The sequence below is a fragment of the Misgurnus anguillicaudatus genome, chromosome 10 (genome assembly GCF_027580225.2).
Source record: "Misgurnus anguillicaudatus chromosome 10, ASM2758022v2, whole genome shotgun sequence".
Taxonomy (NCBI): domain Eukaryota; kingdom Metazoa; phylum Chordata; class Actinopteri; order Cypriniformes; family Cobitidae; genus Misgurnus; species Misgurnus anguillicaudatus.
Window position 1 is genome coordinate 23519798 of NC_073346.2, and position 25321 is coordinate 23545118.

The 25321-nt window shown below is 37.9% G+C and overlaps 2 protein-coding genes and 1 non-coding gene across 3 annotated transcripts; 1 reads left to right on the forward strand and 2 right to left on the reverse strand.

Moving 5' to 3' along the window:
• Positions 1 to 924: 924 nt before the first annotated feature.
• On the reverse strand, positions 925 to 3253 carry rbm12ba (RNA binding motif protein 12Ba). Its single transcript, XM_055210518.2, has 2 exons — positions 3076 to 3253; positions 925 to 2892 (listed from the first exon to the last, which is right to left on the reverse strand). The coding sequence occupies exons 1-2, from the start codon at positions 3145 to 3147 to the stop codon at positions 1315 to 1317; spliced, it is 1650 nt and encodes a 549-aa protein (XP_055066493.2). The 5' UTR covers positions 3148 to 3253; the 3' UTR covers positions 925 to 1314.
• On the forward strand, positions 3242 to 24427 carry tmem67 (transmembrane protein 67). Its single transcript, XM_055210516.2, has 28 exons — positions 3242 to 3491; positions 3888 to 3976; positions 4084 to 4174; positions 4311 to 4410; positions 4528 to 4597; positions 4700 to 4771; positions 4860 to 4922; positions 5692 to 5846; positions 6216 to 6324; positions 6419 to 6505; positions 8066 to 8131; positions 8748 to 8889; positions 9304 to 9427; positions 10433 to 10538; positions 11483 to 11539; positions 11639 to 11737; positions 11819 to 11917; positions 13101 to 13187; positions 13276 to 13375; positions 13462 to 13601; positions 14224 to 14364; positions 21702 to 21782; positions 21920 to 22036; positions 22122 to 22238; positions 23082 to 23186; positions 23648 to 23750; positions 23940 to 24082; positions 24172 to 24427. Exons 1-28 carry the CDS (start codon positions 3299 to 3301, stop codon positions 24250 to 24252), a joined length of 2937 nt encoding a protein of 978 aa, XP_055066491.2. The 5' UTR covers positions 3242 to 3298; the 3' UTR covers positions 24253 to 24427.
• trnat-ugu (transfer RNA threonine (anticodon UGU)) lies at positions 22568 to 22640 on the reverse strand. Its single transcript has one exon. It is a non-coding gene; the product is annotated as a tRNA-Thr (tRNA).
• Positions 24428 to 25321: the final 894 nt, after the last annotated feature.

Consider the following 25321-nt stretch of genomic DNA (forward strand, 5'->3'; position numbering starts at 1 on the left):
TATTAATAGATTCTACCAGAACATGAAAGCAGAAGTGTTGAGACGTGTCAGATCTCTGTGGGGCAGTTATATTAGGACATTAAAGTAGTTAATACAAAACATACCTTACAAAAGCATCACTAGTGCTTTAACAAAACAATGGCACTGATATATTTTAAGATACGTCAGTGCAATCTCTTTTCTTAGACATGCATTTTATACTGAGTTCACACTGTATGATTTTCAAAGTTGTTGGATCACTTTTCACATTGCACGACCATCTGGAGAAGGATTTAGTTGCTGTTGTGTGCAAATTGTATGATGGATCGATGACAGATGGTTACACATTGCATGACTTTACAGCAGGAAGAATCACAGAAAGCTTTGTCTGGTCCCCAAACCACGTTTCATAACATAAAAAAAAAGATTATGGAGGAAATAAATAAAAAAACTGATACTGTGGTCTTTAACTCCACCTTGAACTTCTCCCTGCACTGTATGTCGCCTTTCCATTGGCTGTAGGTCATCTCCGATGTAATTTTCAGTCAAAATTATTTGGAGCATGCCACATCTTGTGTGCTTCAGTGACATATCAGTGATTTAGCAAGATTGCATCTTTCATCATACACACTGCGTGATTATTGCTCACGTGAAAGAGCACCAATTTCCTTCCTTGTCTGCGAGTGAAAATCAGGGCGAAAATCATGCAGTGTGAACTCTGCATCAGTCTGGGACTAGTCTTAAGCCCTGTTTGGGAAACCACCCCTAAAAAGATCAATTTAGTTTTTAAACTTTATCCCGGGGTTGGCATGACTCCCTTTTTGTACCGTCAAATGAATTTTAGTTGCACATCTAATGTTACCGATGATGTTGGTGGTCTAATTATAACAGTTAAAATATATAAAAGGGCAAAAAATCATTAAAATGGCAATGTGCAAGAGAAGGTTTGACATATCCATATTTTAATTGAAACCAATAAGCTGCGTTTATTCAGCAGCTACAACGGGAAAAGTGCATTATAATGTGCAAATATACATGCTGTGTGCATTATTTATATTGCACCAATGAACATTAAGCATAAAGTGTACTTAACAGTTTGACAATTAATTGTATGAAAAATAGTAAACGTAAAGAAAATGTTTCACAAGCAGACAATATTTTCAAAATCTTATTTACACACTGCTTAGATTTTTGTTTAGGGCATTCTTTTAATTGTTGTGGTCAAAACAACTGCTCTGCCAAAAGTCTTTACAAAAGTATTCTGAATCTTCTATTTCTAAATCTGTAATCTTTATTTACATAAATTGTACACAATGGTTTGTTAACCATGCATCTTCACTGCTTGCCAAGTATCTCCTTCATCTGCTGATGAGTAATGCGAGTGAGTAGAATTTTTGTTCCCATGAAAACTTTCCCATGAAGGCTTTGAGCCTGTCTGGCAACATTCTCACATCCAAACTGCACTACGGCCTCTCCAACGCCATTTCCCTGGCTGTCCACGAGCAATATGATTTGATTTTCGAAGACCTTAAACCGGAAGAAAAAGTTCCTCACCTCAGATTTCTTGACTTCTGCAGGAAAGTTCCTTGCATATATACACGACATGGATTTTCCATAGGGTTGGTGCCTCCAAATTTTAGCAACTCTGTTCCTGCTGAGTATCGCAAACATTTCTTCCCTAGTAATGGAAGACACTTCAATGTTATTTAAGCCAATTGTGGTCCCATTCATGTTTAGAGCCGCAGCGTAATCTTCAGCGCGCTCAAAGGTAACGAAAGCTGTGCTTGTCCTCTCTCCATACTTGTTTAATAAATGTTTAATTCTATAATTTGGGATTTCATGACAGCCCAAAATGTTCCTGATTTCGGTCTTGGTTATATTCTTGGAAAGATTGTTGACTATAACATAAAGTTCTGGGTTAGGGGGGGAGCTTTGGCAGTATTTTGTAGAAGATCCTGATGGAGGTTGCTCCTCAGCACTTCTTTTGCTTGAGAAACCTCTAAATGCATTTCTATCCATGTTGACTTGTCTTTGGTCCGTGAAAGTGTGAGATTGCATCTTATGCATGCAATCGCTTGGCTGCTCTGTGGCATCTGTCCACATCTTCTCATGGGCGAGTCGAACCTCGATGTTGAATTTTTTGTATTTTCTATGGTTGTATTTCACCCCTTCTTCAGCCTCTGCAAAACTGGCTAGCTTCACTAGGCAGCACAATCCCAGTGGTAATTGAACTTTTGTAATAACTCCCAACACTTTGAATCCTTGGAGGAAACGGCGGACATCTTGTTCGGTAACAGAGTCTGGAAAGCCATAAAGCCGTAGGTAGCCTGGCTTACAGGTGTTAATGTTTCCTCCGCTGCTTTGCTGCTCCATTGATGCCAAGCTATGGGTGGCTCCTACAGATTGAGCAAAATCTGCATTTGTTTTGTCTTCAGTTGAGTGCTGTTGAACAGTTTGTTTTAAGTTATCTGGTGCCGAAGACATTGGGGTTTCATTCACTTTGTTGTTTGAAAGCTGTCCTTGGATGACAGCCATTAGACTAAGAAAAATAGCTGCGTTGGTGTCCGTCAAGACTGGCGCAGGTGGCACAGTTTTAGTTTCCACTGCAGGGGTGATTGGTTTTTTTAATCTCGACTCCATTTTTTGCTTTAATTCAGCTACACTGCTGATATATAATGAAATGGAGGAGCCTCTGAGAAGTTTTCCAGAGCGGTGCATGGCTTGTTGAGCTTCTCCTTCTGTTTTAAAAATTATAAAAGCTTCACCCATCTCACCACCAGTGATATGAACACCACCTTCCGGAATGTGCAAGCCATGAAAAAATCTGCGGATATCTTCAGATCCTGCTTCTGTGTTCAAACCTTGCAAACGCAGAACCACTATTGTCATGATTCGTCTTTCAAACAATGGGATCTGTTAAAAAAAGTCATGAGGCAAACTTAAAATCATCTTGATGTTAAGTGGAACCATCTCTACAACAAAGAAATAAAAACAAATAACAAACAAACTATTTATGTTCGCAAACTTTTTTTATAACGGGTTACTTCCATTTTGCAAAAAAAACTCCCGTGTCGTTCCTCAAACGCTTCTACTTACCGTTGGTTTATCTCTAAAATGTAACTCAAATAAATGTTCATATGCGCAAACTTTTCTGTCAGAGAAACACATGCAATTCTCACAGCTCACGCTCTCGGCGGGAAATGTGCCTCCGCTTTGGGGACTTTATGAGCACGCGGGCCAGCAGTAGCGAACCGCCTTCTGGGTAGTACACAGGAACAGGGTACGTCATCGGCATACGTCATCGTACTTCATCTGTACCATGGCGACAGGGACGCTGCGAGATTTCATGTGCAGATTGTTAATCGTATTTTTGTTAAAACTGAACATTTTCTCTTGCCAGCAATTCTCTATAACTTTCCAGCAGCCTTCAGATTGTAACGTGGGGAGTTATTTTGATATCTCGAGCTTGTCTTGTGTAAAATGCGGACCGAATCAAATAAGCAGCAAATCAGGTAAGCGTTGTTTGCAGATGGACTTAGTTCAGTTGCACAAATAAAATTGTTTTAAATTAGCCTAAGGTAAAGTACGTTACTTGTGTAATGTTTAACCGAACGAGTTAGCTTTTCAATTGTTTAACTATTGTTTGCGAGCTAATGATACGGCGGCATCTGCATATCAAAATAAACAAACCGTTTTATACATAGACACTTACGTTATGTTTATTTGCCCTTGTTTAGGATGCTTAATGTTTAAGTATAGCCTACAATTAAAGTCGTTTACATTTTAAAAGCTATTTAAAGCCTATTCTCAAACCTGCGAATAAATAGTACGTTTTAGTGTTAAAAAAATGTTATGATGTAATAAGAAATATGTATTACTTTTAATTTGGTGTAATATCTGCTTTGCAGGATTGACATGTGAGTGTAAGACTGGATTTAGGGTGTTAGTCAGTAATGGGGCGTCCATTACGTGTCAACAGTGTCCTGATGCTAATCAGGTATTGCATTGTTTTGAATTACTAACTTGTACAGTATGTAGCCATCGCAATTGAATTTGAAGAAGATTAATGTTACTGTATAAGAATATGATTAACCGTATTCACAGGGGGTCACCCAAGATGGGTATGGGTGCATCCAGTGTCCAGGAAGTGTGAGTGAGAATGGAAAGTGTCAGTGTCCTAAGGGAAGTGTGCTGGGTAAGTGCCTATCATTACATTTTGATATAAATGAATATGATTTAAGACACATTGTTTCCTCCTCTACACCTGGAGTACCTCTTAGGACACAATCACTTAAACATTATTTGTAATTAGATGTATTTGTGTTTGTCAGTTGAGAGAGATGGAAATGGGAATCTATTAAATGTAGCCCGATGTGAAGCATGCACTGCAACAGATCCGGCTTTCTCTGCGCCAGATACAACCGGCAACAGGTAATGCTCGTCCTTACACTGACCAACTATCTCTGCAGACCTTCGTGTTTCAAGAACGCATTCATTATGGACTTTCTGAGGTTCACTTATTTTTGCTTATGTCTTGTGTATGCTTAGATGTGTGAGGTGTGATGATTCCTTTATCAACACGTCTCAGTCTTGTGTTTGCGGGAGCTCAAACATACTGGTGAGAATCTCAGCTGTACAGTGCATTGTTTACATCTGTATGGATTTAGAGATTATACTTTGTGATTATAATATGATTTTAAGATTTATTGCATTTTTACAGGCAGGAGGGATGTGCTTCCCTCCTAACAGTCTTCCTGCCTCGGTAGCCTCCAATGTCATCTATTCGCAGTTGGTAAGAGTTAAAAGTTTATAGCTTGTGTATTTTTTAGTGCAACGGTAGTAAGCATAGATACAGTCTAATGTGTGAAAATATTTCACAGGGTCTGGTTGTCCCATCTGCTTGGTTTTCAAGCTCCATGTATTCCTCAGCAGCCGCCTGTTTGGTACGTTTGCATAAATGCACGTTTTTGTTTATATGTGCTTTGACTTCTGTTGTTTGTAGAACAATACAAACACCTTTAATCTTTAATTAATCATGTGTTAAAAATGGCTTTCTGAAAAAGCTTTACTAACACCTGGGTCCTGGACTATAAAGACCTCAATTGGAATAAACGGGATTAATTTAAAATCGAAGTTTCTTATAAACATGGTATGAAGCAAATAAAACAGAAACTTTACTGAACACGAGGCAGTTTTAAAGTTTTCTTGTTTGTTCTAGTGGAGGTCTGCATAGTCTACACGCCACTTTAAAAAAAATATATGCTCATTTTCCAGCTCCCCTAGAGTTACACATTTGATTTTTACTGTTTTGGAATCCATTCAGCCAATCTCCAGGTCTGGCGGTACCATTTTTAGCATAGCTTAGCATAATTCATTGAATCTGATTAGACCATTTAGCATCACGCTAAAAAATGACCAAAGAGTTTCGATATTTTTCCTATTTAAAACTTGACTCTTCTGTAGTTACATCGTGTACTAATGCTGCGTCTAGACCAGCCGCAGTAGAGGCGTCAAGCGCAAGTAATTTCAATGTTCAACAAGTCAATGTGAAGACGCGTTGACATGCGCCTGGAGGTCTCGCAGTGCGAATGAGGCGTTTAGCGCGGTAGACGCGATTCAGCCTCATTCGCGCGTCTAGCGCGAATTGAGCATTGCTGCAGGTTGCTGCATTTGTGTATGGTTTAATCTTTAACATTTGATTACCTTTTGTAGCTGTTCTCAAACCGTACAGCATGTCAAGCTTTGGGGAACATGTGTGTGATGAACATGCACTCCTCCAGCTCCATCACCAATGATGCCTGTGGCCTCTACAATACAATCTATAGAGCAACAGCTGCTCAGGGCAGCAGCCAGGACATCTCCTACTGGTAACACACATACAGATAACATAGGTGGCGGTTTCCTGGACAGGGCTTATCCTAGTCCCAGACTAAAACTGCCTTAATTTCAAAACTGTTACACTGATATAACTAAGGCCTAATCCTGGATTAATCTCTAAACCCTGTCTGGGAAACGGCCCAGTAACCACCGAGTAAATCATTGACCATGTTATTCCAAATGTAAAATCAGTTTAATTACAAAAAAAATGTTACAGTTTTTTATGTCAAAGTCTAACTACAAAGTCTGTGTCTGTCCTGTTAAGTATCAAAAGTATCACATTATGATACACATGTAGCAGGCAGATGAGTCTAGTTTGCTTGTTTTTGTGACACTCATGGACCCTGTTGTGACTCTAGGAGGTCCAACCTGCCTTGGTTGTATTATGGGGAACAGCCTGGGTTAGCGTCACGGATTTTGCAGACAGAGCCTCTCCCTGTTGGTTTCAGCTTTAAAGGTGCACAAAAGGTGAACAGTGCAGCCTGGATACTAATACATATAAATTTGTGTTTTTGTTTGTATTTAAATTAATGCTCACATATTTCTTAACCATAACATATAGAACACTAACATCAAGCTGCTGGCTGCTGTGTATTCAATGCGTGGGGACTTTCTGAGGTGGGAAAGCATCGGTGGAGGAAACCTACAGGTGTGGAATATTACTGTTCACACATTGACCTGCTTTGATCACAGGCAAAACTGATGTGTCGCGGTAACTGTTTGTTTCCGTTAATACTTTTGCTTTCACTAGACCTTTTAAAAGTGTTATGCCTTTTTTATCATCAGACCGCAAAGGGTACTGTCATTTTCTGCATAGGTGGCTTCAGTTGTATTGTTGTTAGGTCTCTTATTATCATTACGTATTATACCACACAGCTGTTGAATGCTTTATTCTGTTTGGTTGAGGAATATTCCACAGGTGTTGATTATTGTTTTGTAAAACACACATCTGACCTGTCAAATGTCTTAAAATTACCATCCAACCAATGTTTCAGCTAACCGTGGTATAAGCAGAATAATTGACTCTGGTCCTTTGAATTATTTTGAAATAATACACACCCACAGCTGGCTTAGGAGGTCTTTCACTTATCAGCACATTTTCAGTCACGTTGAAGGTAATGATTGTAGTTTGTTATGGTATGCCAAAAGTTAGACTTTATCAGACACAATCTGAGTAACGTCCATGTGTGAATACAAACATAAAATACGTGTGTGTGTGCATGTGCGCGCACGCGCGTGTGTGTGCGTGTGTGTGTGTGTGTGTGTGTGTGTGTGTGTGTAGTATACGATCCACCCAGGGGTGGTAAGCATATTCTATACAAGTCACTTTTATTTTTATCCTTTCAAGAGGGGCCTCACCACATTTGTCGTAAGGCTCAGCAGTTGACTATATATATATCACTTTCAGACACACACAGACAAATTTGTGATACAAATATTTCAGACCAGTTCCAGGGAAAAGTCCATATCATGCTGATTTATTTTGAATATGCAGCCATTAGTACAGACAAAAGATGTCTTTTGGAACTAGGTGCTATTATTACTGCATTCAGGGTTCCCACGGGTCTTTAAAATCTTTGAAAGTTTGTGAATCTGTGGGGGGGATTCAAGGTTCTGGGAAGTTTTTGAATGTTGATTCATATCAAAATGCTTTTTTGCATAGTTGTGTTTCACACATGAAAACGTGTCGGTTACGTATGTAACTGTTGTTCCCTGAGAAGGGAACGAGACGCTGCGTCTCCCTTGCCATACTTCCTGCGTCCCTGTAATGCCGTCTTTAGCAATATTTCAGATAGCGATATACTTCCTGGCTCCCGCATCATTCTCTCTTTGTTGTTAAGTCTCACCATTGGTTGAATTTGATATACACATTCAGATGCACTTGGAGGCGTCCCCAAAGTGTTACCGCAGTGACGCAGCACGAGTTCCCTCAAAAAGGAACTGTAGCAATGTATCTTAACAGGTAACACGATGTAACCTTGCTCTCACTTGAAATGTGTCCCCGCATTTAGTTTTTGAATTTGAGGGTATAGGACTTGGAAAGTCCTTGAATTTGAAGTTAACTAAAGTGTGGGAACCCTGTGTATTTAGCATCAGGGATTAACAAGGCTGTGTTAACTATTCATTTAGTCTGTACCAACCGATCTCATGATATTTAATTAACACAAAAAGTATTATGAGGGGAATAACAAACATTTCTCTTCTACAGCTCTGCCCAGACACACCTCTTAGACAACAGTCTGCCTTCACGTTTGGGACGGCCTACAGGCAGAGTGTAAGTGTTTTTTCCTTAGTTTCACTTACTTTCTCAGTTGTGTTAACATATATGTGCTATACATATATATATATATCATTTTGCAAGATGTAAACAACACTGGTCCAGAAGTAGGATGGCCATTCGTGCCAGTTCCGCCGGACACGTCCCCAACAAGTTTTCGGGTTCGTTTTCCGGAAGTCGCGTTGGCCGACCGCATACGTCATCAAGGTTTAATATTTAGGTTTTAATTTCAAAAAAATCAACCGTTACATTTCAAGGTAAGAATGAAACCACATTGATTGTATGTCTTAAAAGAAGTAAATCTTAATTTTCTTATGTATTTTAACTGAAATGTGAGAACCTCGATGACGTATGCGGTCGAGCAACGCGACTTCCGGAGAGCGCACCCGAAAACATGTGTCCGGCGGAACTGGCACGAATGGCCACCCTATCCAGAAGCACTTAAAAAAAACTGAAAAAGGAAGTGCTTCAGTGTTTACATCTTGCAAAATGGTCTTGCAGTGGTAAATATATATATATATATATATATTTACCATTGTATTGTTGATATGCATCTTTTAATTTTCAAGTGAATATTGTGGATGTGTCTGAAGTTGTTTTCATCTTTTCTTAGTGTGTGCTGTCTGTGTCAGAGCTTCTGACTGGTTATCCAGAGCCTGTGTTTTACGACGTCTTCCTGGTCATTCAAAATGGCCTTCTTGCTGTGCCTCTCCTAAATGTCAACCAGCAGTTTAATGGCCAGTTCATTAACCAAGGTACTGTGTACAGATATTCATTAAAATATTAAAGAGTAACTAAACCCCTGGTCAGAGCCTGACTCCACCCACTGGCAATATTTAAAAATTGTAAGAAAGTGGGCAGACCCCAAAAGGGCGTTGTGAGCTTAAACCTGCTTACGTAGGGTAGGGTCGTACTCGTACCGCTTACATCACGCGGTACCACAACATCCAACAAGAAAAGTTCAACTGCAGTAGCCACCGTTCATCCTGAAGAGGACTCACTTTATACCCAAATGTCAAAAAAGTTATTAAAATCAATGAACAGCACTAATAAAGCCCCATTATTACAGATCATTAACTAAAAAAAGTTGGTTTCGGGTTTAGTTACTCTTTAATCATATCATCAGAAATATGCATTATAATGCATTATACCAACCTTTCCTGTGCCAGGATCTAACATAAATAACTGGTATCTGACCCGGAGGCTGATGCTTGTCGACACATTGAGTGGCAGAGAAAAGTCTTTGGGTTCAACACCGAGAGTCATACGTGTGGCCTCTAACATAAAGATTGGGTAAGTAATACACACTCACAAATTTAAGAAACAAACATTGGCTGTGTCCATTTGTAGTGGTGTCCGATATTATAGTAGACATCATCGAGTGCACTGTAATGCATCACAATAATAAGCGCACAACCGATGCACCCTCAACGGCTAGCTGCTACTCCTTCACCGTAAGGCGCTTCCAGCACTTGGTGTCCAAATTCACTTACCCATTTTTATTCGCGAATTCAAGTGGACTATATAGACCCCTTCAAGGTTTGTAAACATTGAATGACTATCGGGTGCGCGCGCAGCATGGGGTCAAACTGTTCATATCATTTAGGCTTTCTAGTTTGATCTAACAGGGCTGAAAAATGATGACTTGCCTGAAATGAAGTGAGCACTACAAACACAAACCCCTTTGATCTTTGCATTGTCCCAGTCTGCACATTTAATTGCTTGCAGCCGCAGATGTTGTATTTTTTGTTTTTGAGATTCTGCAGGACTCCCGAAAAACTTAAGGACAGACCTGATGCGATTTTCAAAGCCCACGACGCAAGTAGGCATTTTTGACGATACCGAATAATACGCAACTCAATCTGCTGTAATGACTTTTCTGACCCCGACATGCGCAGTGGGAACCGCCTGTGACGTGAACTGTGAAGGGGTCTATTAGCATTAGTGATGGGCAATTTGTCTCTTTTCATAGATTCGGCTCTTCTGGCTCGGCTCCCTTAGAAGGGCTGGCTCTTACGACTTAGACTCGTCTCCGGCTCTTTATTTAGTATCACTGGGAGACTTATTTCTTAGCCCAATTTAGCACTGGCTTTTTGGAGCGTCTATCCCCCTTTCTTCTTTTACATAATGGTGTAAATTGGCTCGTTCGCTACAAAGAATCGGCTCTTAGAGCCGGCTCGTTCGTGAACGACCCATCGCTAATTAGCATGTCTATGTAGGTAATGAGGTTATAGGGGTCTATTTCAGAAACAGCCATTGTGTTAAAACACACTAATCTTAGTGTGCCGCATTTAACAGGTTTCAGCTGGTGCCAAATACACAGAAAGGACAGGTGTACCCCCCTTTAATGACCGTGGATTACTCGGATATACCCATCACTGACCCCAGCACACAGACTGTTATGGTAAGCATACAGTACAATTACAACAGCCCAAACCCTTAAAGGAACCTTTAAAGGGACACTCCACTTTTTTCAAAAATAGGCTTATTTTCCAGCTCCCCTAGAGTTAAACAATTGATTTTTACCGTTTTGGAATTCATTGATCCGATCTCCGGGTCTGGCAATACCCCTTTTAGCATAGCTTAGCATAATTAATTGAATCTGATTAGACCATTAGCATCACGCTAAAAAATAACCAGAGTTTCGATATTCTTCTTGACTGAAAATAGCAACTTTTAATTTTCCGTCATTCTTAGTACACAATGTAAGTCAAGTGAGTCAAGTTTTAAATTCCAAAACAGTAAAACTCAATTGTTTAACTCTAGGGGAGCTGGAAAATAAGCCTATTTTCAAAAAAGTGGAGTGTCCCTTTAAAGATGCTCTGGGTAAAAGCATTTGTTAGGTCTCTGCCCACATGCTGGGATATAATAAAAATCGATGCATGAAAATCTATGTTAAAAATTGTTTTAAATCCTTAGTGAATTTGAATCATGCATTGATAATAGCTTTTTATGCACTGCTCTAAAGCTTTCACCTGCAGAATATTCACTTTTGGCATTTCATTGTCAAAGTAAATATTGCAGAATATAGCAGTGTGAGTTTCTGAGAGATTTTCTTAATGACCTTCAGAGTCTTTCCCTGACTCCCTCCTGTGTATGTGCATTTCTCAGCGTACATTTTTATTTTTTTGTTATCTCTTCATGATAGTGGCCTTTTTGAGAGATTTTTGGTAATCTAATGGAACTATTCCACACACCATGACAATACTTAAATCTTAAAACAGAGCATTTCTCAGAATTTTTCACCTCAGTGTGTACATCTATTTTTTTTTTGTGATATAATATATTTAAAAATAATACGAGGAAGTTGTAACAGTTTATAAGCACTAATAGTGTATGTGCTTACAGGTGTCATTCTCTTTGGAGTATACTATGGATCAGAATGATGCCCGGATCAAAACCGATGTGAGTTCAAAATTGGATAGTCAATAGTATCCATAGGTTAGAGTCCATAGGTTTGGGTTTACTTAGAAATGCTGTGAATTTCTGTCATGTTGCATCCAGATTGCACTTGGTGTGCTGGGTGGGGTGGCTGTTGTCCACTCCATATTGAAGACAGCAAGCTGGAAAAGAAGAATCGCATCTCCTCTTGTTGACTTGCAGGTCGGGGTTCACATTTTGCGACAGTTTTTAACTAACACATTGCAAAACATAGATTACATAAAGTTGCCTTTTCTATTTCAGACAGTTATGAAGTTCCTGTTGTTCTATGCTGGTGATCTGGCAAATGTTTTCTTCATCATCACTGTGGGAACAGGACTCTATTGGCTAATTTTTTTTAAGGTTTGCATTAAAGTGTGTGTAATGTGTTTTAAAGATAAAGGGCCAGATTTACTAAACGGGGCAAATTGGCGTGAACGTGCAATTACAAAAAGTGCTGATGGGAGTGGTAATATCTGCGGGTTATTTACTAAAAAGGCGCAAATTAAAAGTGCCCTCTGGTGCCTCTTGTATCAGCGTCATTTCAAGTGTAAAATGATTTAAGACATATTTTTGGCGTTAAATAAGGATGCTAAAACCAGTCCCATAAATTTTGTGTCTGAAAGGGAAACTCCTAGAAATGCATAATTATGCAATAAGGTCCGTCGCAAAAATGACTAGAACCTTAATATGCGCTATATCCACTGCGCGTCTTTAATAAAAAAAGCCACATTTTTGCTTTGTACTGATGCAGGCGCAGGCAGACGTTTGTAAATATGGCCCTATATGACTAGTTTATCCAAACATTCTGTCATTATTTATTTACCAACAAGTTGTAACTTTTTAAAATGGTTAGTTCCAATTCCATAGTAGGAAAAAATATTTTGAAAGTATTGTGATAAATGATGAAGAAAATATTTTGATAAATGATGGAAAGCACACAGTTGATGATACCCATTAAATTCCATCATATTTTTTTATTCCTACTATGGAAGTCAGCAGACACTATATGCTGTGTTTTTACCATCCTTTCTCAAAATATCTTCTTTTGTGTTCATCAGAAAAAAGAAATTCATACAGGTTTAAAACAACATGAGGATGAGTAAATAATGACAGAATTTTCATTTTTGGGTGAACTGTCCCTTTAAGTAGGTTTTGTGCTTGTGTGTTTGTGTATATACAGGATGGATGACTTTGGGTGGCGCTATCTAGTCCATATTAAACATGATTAAATCTCAAGATTTTTTTCTAGTTATTCTTCTTTCTTTCTCTCTCTCTGTTTCTTTCTTATAATATTGCCTAGACGGTGAAGGCAAGTCTATCACCTATTTCTCCTGTTAACTTTCTGTTGTTAACTGTTAACTCACCCATTTCTTAGTTCTTAGAGATCAGTTTAGTTTCTTTGTTTTTGTGATTTCTCTCATTGTCCTGTTAAATTTGATCTAGTATTTGCAGTTTATTCATACATATTATTTTCGATGGGGGGGTTTTGGACTAAGACAAACATCAAGATGGATATCAACAAGACATTTTTGTGTATGTCCAGGCTCAGCAATTTGTGTCCGTGTTGCTGCCATTATCAGCTCAGGAGGACCGCTTTGTTGTTTATGTTGGCTGTGCCTTTGGATTGAAGGTGATTACTTCACCTCAGATTACAATACTTTGTGATGCTTTTTATTTCATTCTCTTTCCTCTTTTATATCTCATACTTTTTATTACAGACAGTGCAATTTCTTCACAAGCTCTTTGTGCAGCTGTCCGTAGATATTTTCTTTATAGACTGGGAAAGGCCTCGCGGTAAAGCCAGTAAACATGTGGAAGGTATGGTTGCACTGCAGTGTTCCTCATCTGAGCTTTTAAGATTAGGCATCATTTTTTGGCATAAGGTGTTGTTGTTCTGCTTTTAGGGGGTGGTGAAGGAAAGAGTCAAGCATCTCCGGTTAGCATCTGGAGAACATACTTTGTGGCCAATGAATGGAATGAGATTCAGACCGTTCGCAAGATCAATCCAACTTTTCAGGTCATGGCTGTGCTCTTCTTTCTGGAGGTGAGGCAACATTTAGTATTTCTGTAATTGACAGATGCTTTTATCCAAAGTGAAGCAATATGTTAGTTTGCGTGTCTCTTGGGACTATGACCTTGCCATTGGTGACAATAGCCGTTTCTCAATGTCAAGGATACTTCCTTGGCAGGACTAGTCCTTGCAAGTCACTTCCTTCAGAGGCTCCTTCCTTCAGAGGCTCCTCTTAAGCATTCGGAGAACACGTTAAATGGAACAGGCTAGCAAGTGCACGTCATTGCATCATTGCGTGATTGAAAGGTGTGCTTTCGGTGCTGCGCGCATAGGATTGTGGGTGATTTCAGTGTGTGAAGAGCGCAAAGGATTCACATATGCATCCTTTCCTCTATATGGGATATTTCTCGAACGAAGGACTCAGTCCTTGGCTGAAATTCCGAGGATCCTCAACATTGGAACAGTACTTCGACGGCGGTCGATGACGTAGCATCCTCGAAATTCTAGCTTCCGAGGAACCTTCCTTGACATTGAGAAACGGCTATTATTTTCTACTATTTGAGCTACAAGAACTATTCTGATTCCTCAGAGAATTGTTTTGTCTGTTGTATTGTGTCAAGTGCAAAGCATTTAGAATAATGTATTGTGCTTTCAGATTGTGGGCTTTTCAAGTTTGGCTCTAAGGGATTCCTCGTCTGATCTGTGGCGATCTACTGAGGCGTACACACCTCCTTACAGCCTCATACTTCGATATGGTGTGGCTTCTGCTTTGTGGCTATGCATTGGCTTAATACAGGTGAAAACATGCAGTATATACAAAGATAGTACGGATGGATGAATGGATGGATGGATGGATGGATGGATGGATAGATAGTGGTCTAGGATGATATGGTACAAACATACTAATCTACATAGTAATAAATATTCCTTGGCAAAAATGGTATGGTTAACCATTATTGTTTTAATTGTTCTGTAACATTTTGGCCAAAAAGAAAAGCAGAACATAAATAATTTAGAGTTGAAAAATGGCTAGAGTTAGAGATTTCTGAGGGGACAAAAAACTGAGAGTAAGATTGAAAAAGTATTTGCTTCACTAAACTGCTAACTAGCAGAAAAGGGTTTTTCCTATAGAAACTACTTTTAAAAAATACTTCTGTGCTCAACTCGCAAAAGAGCCAATCAGATACGTGCTAAATAAATCAAGAAACGGTCTGTGCAGTGGTGCAACAGTCTGTGGGTGTGTGGCCTGAAAATAACAGAATGCTAGTTAGGGGTGGAACATTTGATGCATGGTTTATTTGTGAGGTTCTAGACCAATATTATGTACTAGCCAAAATATTTAGTTGGTGCTTAAACCAATAAGACATTGTCTTGTGTAAGTGTGCTCACTACAAAATTGTACAGTATGTGACTGATTAGGGGTGTCACGATTCTCCAAATCCTCAATTCGAGTACATTTTCGATTCTAATGTTACTATTCGATTCGAGTCTCGATTTTACTTTTTGAAACACAAAAAAAATGCTATGCCATTTTTAGACTAGTATTTAATTCGAAGTTCGAGGTTGTGACTTAATTTCGATCGATTTGATTTAAAATCGTGACACCCTTATGACTGATCATTAGGATTTAGAGTTAATTGTCTGTACAAGACTTTTAAGAAATCTACCATGCCATGTTAACAGATGGGCGTAGGGCAAAGGGGAAGTACAGAGCACAGATAGGGTAACAATGTAGTGGGAGGTGTTAGTTTGATTAAACCACATCTCATGCCTTTCCTATAAGATAGACGGTTTATTGGATGCATGCGTGTTGTTGTGGTTATGTGCCGGAACCGAAGTTTCCGAACAAACCTCTAAGTCTGTATTTATATTTATTTGTCTGGCTAGTTGCTTAACTGATTTTTGAAACAAATACCTTGTCAAAAATAAAATGATTTGGTTTGCTATTGACAGATTTGGCAGCCAGGCAAGAATTCAAGGACCTGTAGCTTAGTATCCAACATTGTATACATTCATTTACACAATAACGTTAGCTCAGTGTAATGGTTGATGCGTGTTAGAAATGATATATTTGTTTTGACGTAACTATTTCTACAACTATTAAATAATGTAATGTGCTTCAGAGAGAGAAACCATTGTCCCCAACTGTAACTCTACAGGAATCATTTTTATGTAGTAACACATTTTAAAGAGAAACTTAAATTTAAAGTATTCATCTTTGACAATGTCGTATTTTTAGACCGTCTGTATTCCCCCAAATTCCTAAAACACGTATAATTCAGTTCATCAACCACATAGCCAAGCAAATGCACATTTCCATAATTGAAACCCACAACAAGGCAGATGGTTTGTTCTCACCATTTATTTGTGTGCGTTGTCAGGTATTCTGTAACCTTGGGCGGTGTCCTTGCCAGACTCAGCTGGGTTCAGGCACTGAGGCCCAAAGCTATGATTTTTTTCAGGTTCAGATAATAGTCTATAATGTAATAAAACTTAATTTTAGTAAACTATTCTCCACAAGCTTGTGAAAAAATAGGTCATTGCCATTTGGCTCCCCAGGTGATGTCAGAAGGGGATAATGCCCCTTAATCTGCACTATCCAACCACGCCACTGCGATTTAGTACATTATAGCGATTTATTATTATAGCGATTTATTTTAAATTGCTATAATAAATTATCTATATGTTTTTTTAGCTAAAACTTCACATACAGTTGAAAGAAAAAGTATGTGAACCCTTTGGGCTTACTTGGATTTCTTCATAAATTGGTCATAAAATGTGTTCTGATCTTCATCTTAGTCACAACAATAGAGAAACAGTCTGCTTAAACTAATACCGCACAAACATTATACGTTTTCATGTTTTTATTGAACACAACATGTAAACATTCATAGTGCAGGGTGGAAAAAGTATGTGAACCTTTGGGTTTAATAACTGGTTGACCCTCCTTTGGCAGCAATAACCTCAACCAAACGTTTCCTATAGTTTGCAGATCAGACCTGCACAACGGTCAGGAGAAATTTTGGACCAAAAGTGTTTCAGTTCAGCGATTTTCTTGGGATGTCTGGTGTGAATCGCTCTCTTGAGGTCATGCCACAGCATCTCAATCGGGTTGAGGTCAGGACTTTGACTAGGCCACTCCAGAAGGCATATTTTCTTCTGTTGAAGCCATTCTGTTGTTGATTTACTTCTATGCTTTGGGTCTTTGTCCTGTTGCATCGTCCATTCTCTGTTAAGCTTCAGTTGGCGGACAGATGGTCTTAAGTTTTCCTGCAAAATGTCTTGATAAACTTTGGAATTCATTTTTTCATCAGTAATCCGTCCAGGGCCTGAGGCAGCATAGCAGCCCCAAACCATGATGCCCCCTCCACCATATTTCACAGTTGGGATGAGATTTTGATGTTGGTGTGCTGTGCCTTTTGTTCTCCACACATAGCGTTGTGTGTTTTTAACAAACAACTCAATTTTGGTTTCATCTGTCCACAGAATGTCTTGCCAGTAGTGCTGTGGAACATCCAGGTGCTCTTTTGCAAACTTCAAACGTGCTGCAATGTTTTTTTTTTTGGACAGCAGTGGCTTCCTCCGTGGTGTCCTCCCATGACGTCCATTCTTGTTTAATGTTTTCCTTATTGTAGATTTGTCAACAAAAATGTTAGCATGTGCCAGAGATTTCTGTAAGTCTTTAGCTGACACTCTAGGATTCTTCTTCACCTCATTGAGCATTCTGCGCTGTGCTCTTGCAGTCTTCTTTACAGGACGACCACGCCTAGGGAGTGTAGCAACAGTGCTGAACTTTCTCCATTTGTAGACATTTGTAGATCTGTCTTACCGTGGACACATGGACATCAAGGCTTTTAGATATACTTTTGTAGCCCTTTCCAGCTTTATGGAAGTCAACAATTCTTGATCGTAGGTCTTCTGAGAGCTCTTTTGTGCGAGGCATGGTTCACATCAGGCAATGCTTCTTCAGAACAGCAAACTCAAAACTGGTGTGTGTTTTTTATTGGACAGGGCAGCTTTAATCAACACATCCAATTTCATCACATTGATTGGACCCCAGGTTGGCTGACTCCTGGCTCCAATTAGCTCTTGGAGAAGTCATTAGCCTAGGGTTTCACATACTTTTTCCACCCTGCACTATGAATGAATAAAAACATGAAAACGTATAATGTTTGTGCGGTATTAGTTTAAGCAGACTGTGTTTCTCTATTGTTGTGACTTAGATGAAGATCAGAACACATTTTATGACCAATTTATGAAGAAATCCAAGCAGCCCAAAGGGCTCACTTTTTCTTTCAACTGTATGTACTCTAGGGACACCAAAGATTTATTTGACATCTTAAAAAAGTCTTGTGAAATGTCCCCTTTAAATTAATTTCAATTTGCTGTGGTTAACTAGTATAGTTGTAGACTCGGAATTAAGTCTTTTCCCCGTTATTATTTGATTCACGGGTCCGGACACCAATTGTCTTGCCAAGAAAAATATTATTTATAAATGTCAGGAGAGAACCAGTGAATATGTTCTACTTATGACAGCCGATGCATTTCTTTGATTCTCCTTCCTTTCACCCCGTCATCCCTTAGTTTCTCTTCCCTCCCACCTGCTCTATTTCACTCGAGTAACAAAGAAGGGGGGAATAAAAACAAAACAAAATAAAGTCAACTAATTGTAACTTAATCAATTTATATTTCCTTTTTCTTCTATTTTTTTCTTCTTTTTTTTTCAAGTTGGTCTCAGATCATTCTCCTCCTTAAACACTGAACAGCTTCAATGTCAAAATTGAAATGCACACGATTCTAGCTCCTTTCTATTGATACCCTTCTTCTAAGGGTTCAATCCTCAGCGCATTTAAACGTTTTAGGGTTTCTTCGTATCTTCTATACTGCACTGCACTAACTCGGAGCACAGACCCGCCACTTTAAACCGCAAAAAATCACCGCTTGTCACACTATCCTCGTTTCCTTCTGAAACGATTCTTTGGTGTGTTGGAAATATTTTAGAGATTTCTCTGCCATCGTTTTTACAGTGTCGCCATATTCCAACCACCTCCCAGTCATGACAGCTAATTGCTAAATCGCCTTACAGCTATCCCAATATATTTTATTTTCAAACAAAGAAAAGACTACCCCAGCTTCATTCAATATTTTAGAAGTTTACTGATCAGAGCAACTCAAATAAGCCACATCAAATTCATATTATTTAAATTATTTTCCTATTTCTGACACACATATATTCATTGGCAACACAACTGATGTTTAAATGACACAGTTCTTTTAAGCAGTTTTTAGTCAATGTCCAGTCATCAGGCAGACTTATAATTATTTTGAAATAAAATAAAGTCTTACCTGAAATGATTGAGACAAATGCCTGAAGATGCAATCCTTGTTCGTGACGCCAAATTGTAGACTCGGAATTAAGCCTTTTCCCCGTTATTATTTGATTCAAGGGTCCGGACACCAATTGTCTTGCTAAGAAAAATCTTTGTTTATATATATCAGGAGAGAAACCAGTGAAGATGTTCTACTTATGACAGCCTATGCATTTCTTTGATTCTCCTTCCTTTCACCCCGTCATCCCTTAGTTTCTCTGGGGTGGTACAGTAAGGTTTGAGCTTTTATACATCACAGAAAGACTTTACAACTTCCTTGTAAGGTAGAATAACATGTTGCTTGAGCTTCTCAAATATAGAACATATATGTCATGCTTACACATGGCATAGTCCACTTCCATATTAAGAAACTATCCTTGGTGTATACTTTTGTGGTGCTTTGCAAACTGTACACATCTGACATATTACCCTCTTTCAAATCCCTGTGTCTGACATGTGATACATGCTATCTATAGTCTCCTCGTGCATTCAAACACTCCATAAGATAATACAACTGATTATGAATATAAAGAATAATAATACAGATACATAATATATAATAATGAAATCATATTAAAAGTATCAATTTTAAGTCTTCAATAGTGCACTACTTTATTCCTTAGGTCATACTTTAAATCTAACACAACAACACAGGATTTTAAAATTCTTACTAAGACAGAAAAATGCAAAGTACTTCATATTTATTCTTGCTATCAAAAACATTTTTGGTCACACCAATGCACAGTTTAAGAAAGAAAAGTTTATTTGCACTATTGCTGCAAATGCTAGCCATGTAATGTTTGTACCCTTTGCTAGAGATCGACCGATACTCATTTTTTTAAACCGATGCCAATAACAAATATTTGGATGCTTATGTGCCCGATAACCGATATGCTGAACTGATTTTTATTTACTGTTATACTTCTGTTTTTGACATAATAATTACTACAACACTACTGAACTGAACAAACCCTTATAATAATAATCATCATCACAATCACTCCCTCTTTGCATACAAAGTAATAAATAGAGGGGTCTGAAAGAGTGAAGAATAATATTAATTTAATGAATAATGTAGAAACTATATTCCTAATCAGTGTTGGGTAAGTTACTCAAAAAAAGTAATTAATTACTAGTTACTAATTACATCTTCAATCATGTAATTAGCTTACTTTACAAATTACTCTCTCCAAAAAGTATTTAATTACTTATTACTTTCTAAATCCTATTCAGTAGATGATACAAGGATAGGCTTGAAATGGCTCAAAGAAATAATATATAAAAGTACATCAATTATTCTGGTCCCACTTTAGGGTTCATTTCTCTCTATTAATTAACTATTAACTACTTTTGCCTCAATATACTCCAACTACTGCTTATTAATACTAAAGTAGTTGTTAATTTTAAGTATTGGTAGAAATGGGGAGGGTTAAGGGTGTAGAATAAGGTTTTGCAGAATCAGGCATTAATATGTGCTATTAAGTATTAATAAACAGCCAACATCTCATTAATATTAATGCTAATAATCAATCAGTTAATAGTGAGAATTGTAAACTAAAACCATGTTAAATCCACTATCGTATTATATTATACATAATTGTTCTACCATACCTAGAAAGTATTTAGTTACATCAGAAGTAACTGTAATTAGATTACAAGAAAAATAATAGTAAACCCTAACTTTAAATTTTCAATGAAAAAGAAATTAAATTACAGTAACTAATTACTTAGTAACTAGTTACACCCAACACTGTTCCTAATACATGGACCATTCCAAACACCTCTATCATTTCGTCAGAAATGGACTGATCCAAAGGTCGCGCTGCGGTTGGCAGCGGGAGAGAGAGAAAAGTATAGCGGGGTTGGCTGCTTGTTATACATAGTTTATAGAGTAAAACAGGTGGATTCAGTGCCTTTTTTGGAATAATATGGTTGTTTTGACCAGCAACATGTAGCCTTCAGCAGTAAAAAAAAGTAGTTAGCAAAGAGGTTTTACAAATAATATCACTGACTGGAATACTTCATTCAGGAAAGTAACAAACAAAACAGCTTATATATCACTGAATTTCTTAACTGGTAATGTTATTTGATGTCAGAATAATTCATATTTTGTTGTTATAGCTTATGAAATGGCTGTTGACAGCGCTGTTATCTATGCATTTACTCACGCATTAACTGTATCAAACTGTGACCGCTTGCGGAGGTAATAAATAATTAATATCCACAGACATTTATATAGATATTTTAGCAAAATAATGTTTATCTGGTAAATTTTAATATAACTTAGGGTAAATCTTGTTAAAAGCTTCAGCCTTCAACCCCGGTAAGTGATCAGCACGTGATTTTGTGAGTTCGTCTCTATTCTTGGACAAACTGCATACATTGCTTTTAATATATCAACTTATTTAACATAACATACATTAATGCACAAATAAGATGTGTTATAAATGCCTCAGATGCAAAGTAAGTATACTCAAAGTCCTTTTAAAGTCGCGTCACTCCGCCGTCATATTTGCTGTGCACGCTGCTGCTGCTGTGAGCTCTTCTCCTCAGATGCGTCCAGCGCGCAATTCTCAATTCTCTCGTTTATCGGTCAATCCGATATCACAAACCCGATATCCGATCATCGGAAAATGCTCAAATATCGGGGAAAATATCGTAAAACAGATATATCGGTCGATCTCTACCCTTTGCTACATGCAAATGCAATGGGAATTTCACATGTGCTATTTCACTTATTTCTCTTTGTGCCATTTTACTTCAGATAATATTCTTCACAGTGATCCATGAGCGCTTTGTTGAAGACAAGATTCGCCAGTTTGTGGATCTGTGCTCAATCAGCAATGTAAGTTTTTGTAGTTAGCATCAAGGATGGATAACGTGTTTCATAGCCAATAAATATACAGTATTCGACCGTATGTAAAAATCGAATGTTGCTTTGTACGTATTTGACACTCTTTGAAATGTATGTGCATTGGATAGATCTCAGTGCTGCTGTTGTCTCATCGATGTTTTGGGTACTACATCCATGGACGTTCTGTTCATGGTCATGCTGACACTAACATGGATGAGATGAATACAAACCTGAAGAGAGAGGCGGTGAGGCAGACTATGTATAACGAACATTTCATAGTAAAAATGTGAATGGTACACTCATATTCTCCTTTGCTTTTTGCTCTGTTAGGAAAATCTGTGTGGCCAGAGAGGACTGTTGCCAAACTCAGACACTCAGACATTTCAGATATCAATTACCAACCGGCTTCGAACACAATATGACCGGATACTTGAGCCACTTAGCAGGGTACACACACACACACACACACACACACACACACACACACACACACACACATGCACGCAGTCATGTTTATAAAAAAGACATATCATAGACTTCTATTATGTTATAATGCTAATAATAGACACTTTTATCCAAAGTGACTTACAGTGCATTCAGGGGATACATTTGATCATTTTGTGTAATCCCTTGGATTGAAACTACAATGGTTGAGATCTTAGTACAAATGTACTATATTACTGAATTATTATTCCCTTTTGAGGATGTTGCTTCTGTTGGCAGTTTAACATGTTAACATTTTTGCTTTCAAAAAAAGAGAGTGTGAAGTCTTGTTTAGGCCCCAGTGAGAATTGAACTCACGACCCCTGGTTTACAAGACCAGTGCTCTAACCACTGAGCTATGGAGCCAGACCTGTTGTTGGTTGTGTCCTTTTAACATTTAAAAGGTAGTCACACCTTGTCACATACTTTGAGAGGTGTGTCTTACCTGAAACACCTGCGTCAGATGTTTGTTTAGAAGGAATGACTGGCAGATTGATGTTACATCATTAGCATTGATGGCATTCTCATTATGCATAACCGAATCTAAAATAATTGCTTAGTGAAAATGTATGTAGATGTAGATTTAGCTTACAGTTTTGTCCCCAAACACAAATCATGCATGGGAGTGGCAAATATTGACTTAAATGGAGTTCCTAAACTTCCTGTAGCCTAGTGCATAGAGCATTGCATTAGCAACACAAAAGTCATGGGGTTTGATCCCAGAGAACAACACACTTACTGATAAGCACTGTAAGTCGCTTTTGATCAAAGCATTTGCCAAATGTGTAAATGTCTTTACCCTGACAGAGAAACGGGCCCTCGAGATTGATGGATGCTACGGCCAATTCATGTGAGCAGAGCACAAGAGCATACCATACCATGAACAGATTCCTTGGCTCAGTCATTGATCATGTAAGGATTGCAAGCTATTTTTTCTACTTATCCGTATATATATATATACATATACATACATACATTAAGATCAAATTTTTAAAAATCGTACCTATTGTTTAATATATCTAGCTATGTCTGGTTCTTTCTCAAGGGTTTTTTCCCCTCCTAGGACTTTTCTCCAACAGGGTTTTTCTCCTAGGGTTTTTTTTTCAATCCATAGGGAGTCTGCTGACATTGGCTTAACTTAGCACCCTCTAACATGGGTTAAATTTTTACTACACTCGCTAGTATGGTTAATCTCTTGACCGCTGTATTCTACTATTTATGTTTTAAGATTTCTCTGTGTTTTTTCCTGCATCTATTAATGTAAAGCTGCTTTGAAACAATTAAACAATTGTGAAAAGCGCTATATAAATAACATTTTAATTGATTTATTTTTTGGAGTTTGTTTTTGTTCATGTTGTATATCTTTGTCTCAGGCACATCGTGAGATGGATTACATTGTGAAAGATAAGCTGCTATTTGAAAGACTCATCGGTATGGAGTTTATTGAGCCATTGGATAAAAGCATCTTTTACAATGGTAAATACTCTGAAAATCATATAAAACCCTAGTCATTGCATTTGTTTGCGATGTGTTTTTTTATTCAGTACTGTTTAAACATTACTTTATCAGAATGCTCTTTAAAAGTTGCTGTTTAACCTTTTTTGTAGAGATAACATCTCATGTTATTGTTTCAAGTGAATATTTTTTGTCTTTATCTCACTTCAGATGATTCTCACTCATTCGCTGACGTCCTTTTTTATGGTAATGAGGCTTTGCTGTTGATCTTTGACACCCTGTTTTTTTGTGTGGTGGATCTGTGCAGTCAAAGCTTTATTCTAGCAGCAGTATTGACATACCTCCAGCAACTGGTTAGTATCTTTGTGTGTTTAATACAATGCACTTAATGCAGTCTTAAGGTGATGATGATGATGATTAAAGTCAGATTTCTCTTTCCCAGATCTTCAGGCTAATCCGAAATGGACTAGGACGCAGGAACCTGGCCACCAAAACTCTGGTTGACAAAAGATTTCTTATCTAGTTTGTTTATCCATTCTGTTTACTTTGATGTCTAGATGTTGTTTTTACTTTTATGCTTTAGCAGTCTTTAACACAAGGTTTGTTCTAGACTTTTGTGTTGCTTTTAATTGTAAATATTGATTTGTTTTGTACTCAAATGTTTTGATTAATTAAAATAGTACTTGTTTTTATATAAATGTCAGGTTTTTTACCTTGTTTTCAATAATGTGTTTAAATTTGTCCAATTATAAACATCATATCAATACCAGGGCTGTGTTCAGCCCACTGATCTATATAAATGACTGGATTGCGCAAGACGTCACAATTGTGAAGCAACGCGCCACCATGTTGGTATACCCAAACATTCTATTAAATCAATGGAGGTTATCAGATTTTAATGATAAAACATCACTTTACTAGTCTCTGTTTTTATATCTGAAGTATCCCTGTACATTATTACAACATGAACGTCCTAAGCATGTACATAGTTATTTACTGAAAGTTGTACATTTTGCTTTTTAATCAGTTATTATACATTCATCTTCATTACAGTATCAGATCAGCAGACAGACCGCAGCATATTTAGTATTAATGACAAACGTGCTCATTCTGAAATCTAAATAAATAATCATACTTTGTACTGTATGTGCACGCAATCATTTGGTGGTTTTGTAATTATGTTATCTATGTAACTATTACAAGTTACCTAAACTTATTTAGAGAAATAACGCTGACCGTGTAGCTGCATGTCAAAAAAACGTTATTTATACCCGTGTCATTAACAGAATGCAGCAGACACACTCACCTTAACGTTTTTTTAAAAGTCCATGATCCTGCCCGATTAAAACATAAACATTGCAAATAACACCAGAATTAACAATTAATTTACGTACACATATCCTAAAATGAATCTTGTGTGACTGATACGCTGTAAAGCGGGTAAATTTAGATCATGATTTTGAATGGAAGTCAATGACGCCCTCTGCCGGTTGGGTATACCAAGATGGCTGTTTGAACTCTGTGCTGGCTTCACCTCACGCTGTTACGTTAAGCGTTCTATGCGCAATCCAGTCATTAATATAGATCAGTGG

Bases quoted from the DNA above. Each gene is read 5' to 3' on its own strand.
- rbm12ba (XM_055210518.2), bottom strand. From the start codon at position 3,147: ATGTGTTTCTCTGACAGAAAAGTTTGCGCATATGAACATTTATTTGAG. The intron at 2,893-3,075 runs GTAAGTAGAAGC...TTTTTTTAACAG, and splicing joins ATTTTAGAGATAAACCAACG to ATCCCATTGTTTGAAAGACG.
- tmem67 (XM_055210516.2), top strand. From the start codon at position 3,299: ATGGCGACAGGGACGCTGCGAGATTTCATGTGCAGATTGTTAATCGTA. The intron at 11,918-13,100 runs GTTTGCATTAAA...GTGTATGTCCAG, and splicing joins ATTGGCTAATTTTTTTTAAG to GCTCAGCAATTTGTGTCCGT. The intron at 13,602-14,223 runs GTGAGGCAACAT...TTGTGCTTTCAG, and splicing joins CTGTGCTCTTCTTTCTGGAG to ATTGTGGGCTTTTCAAGTTT.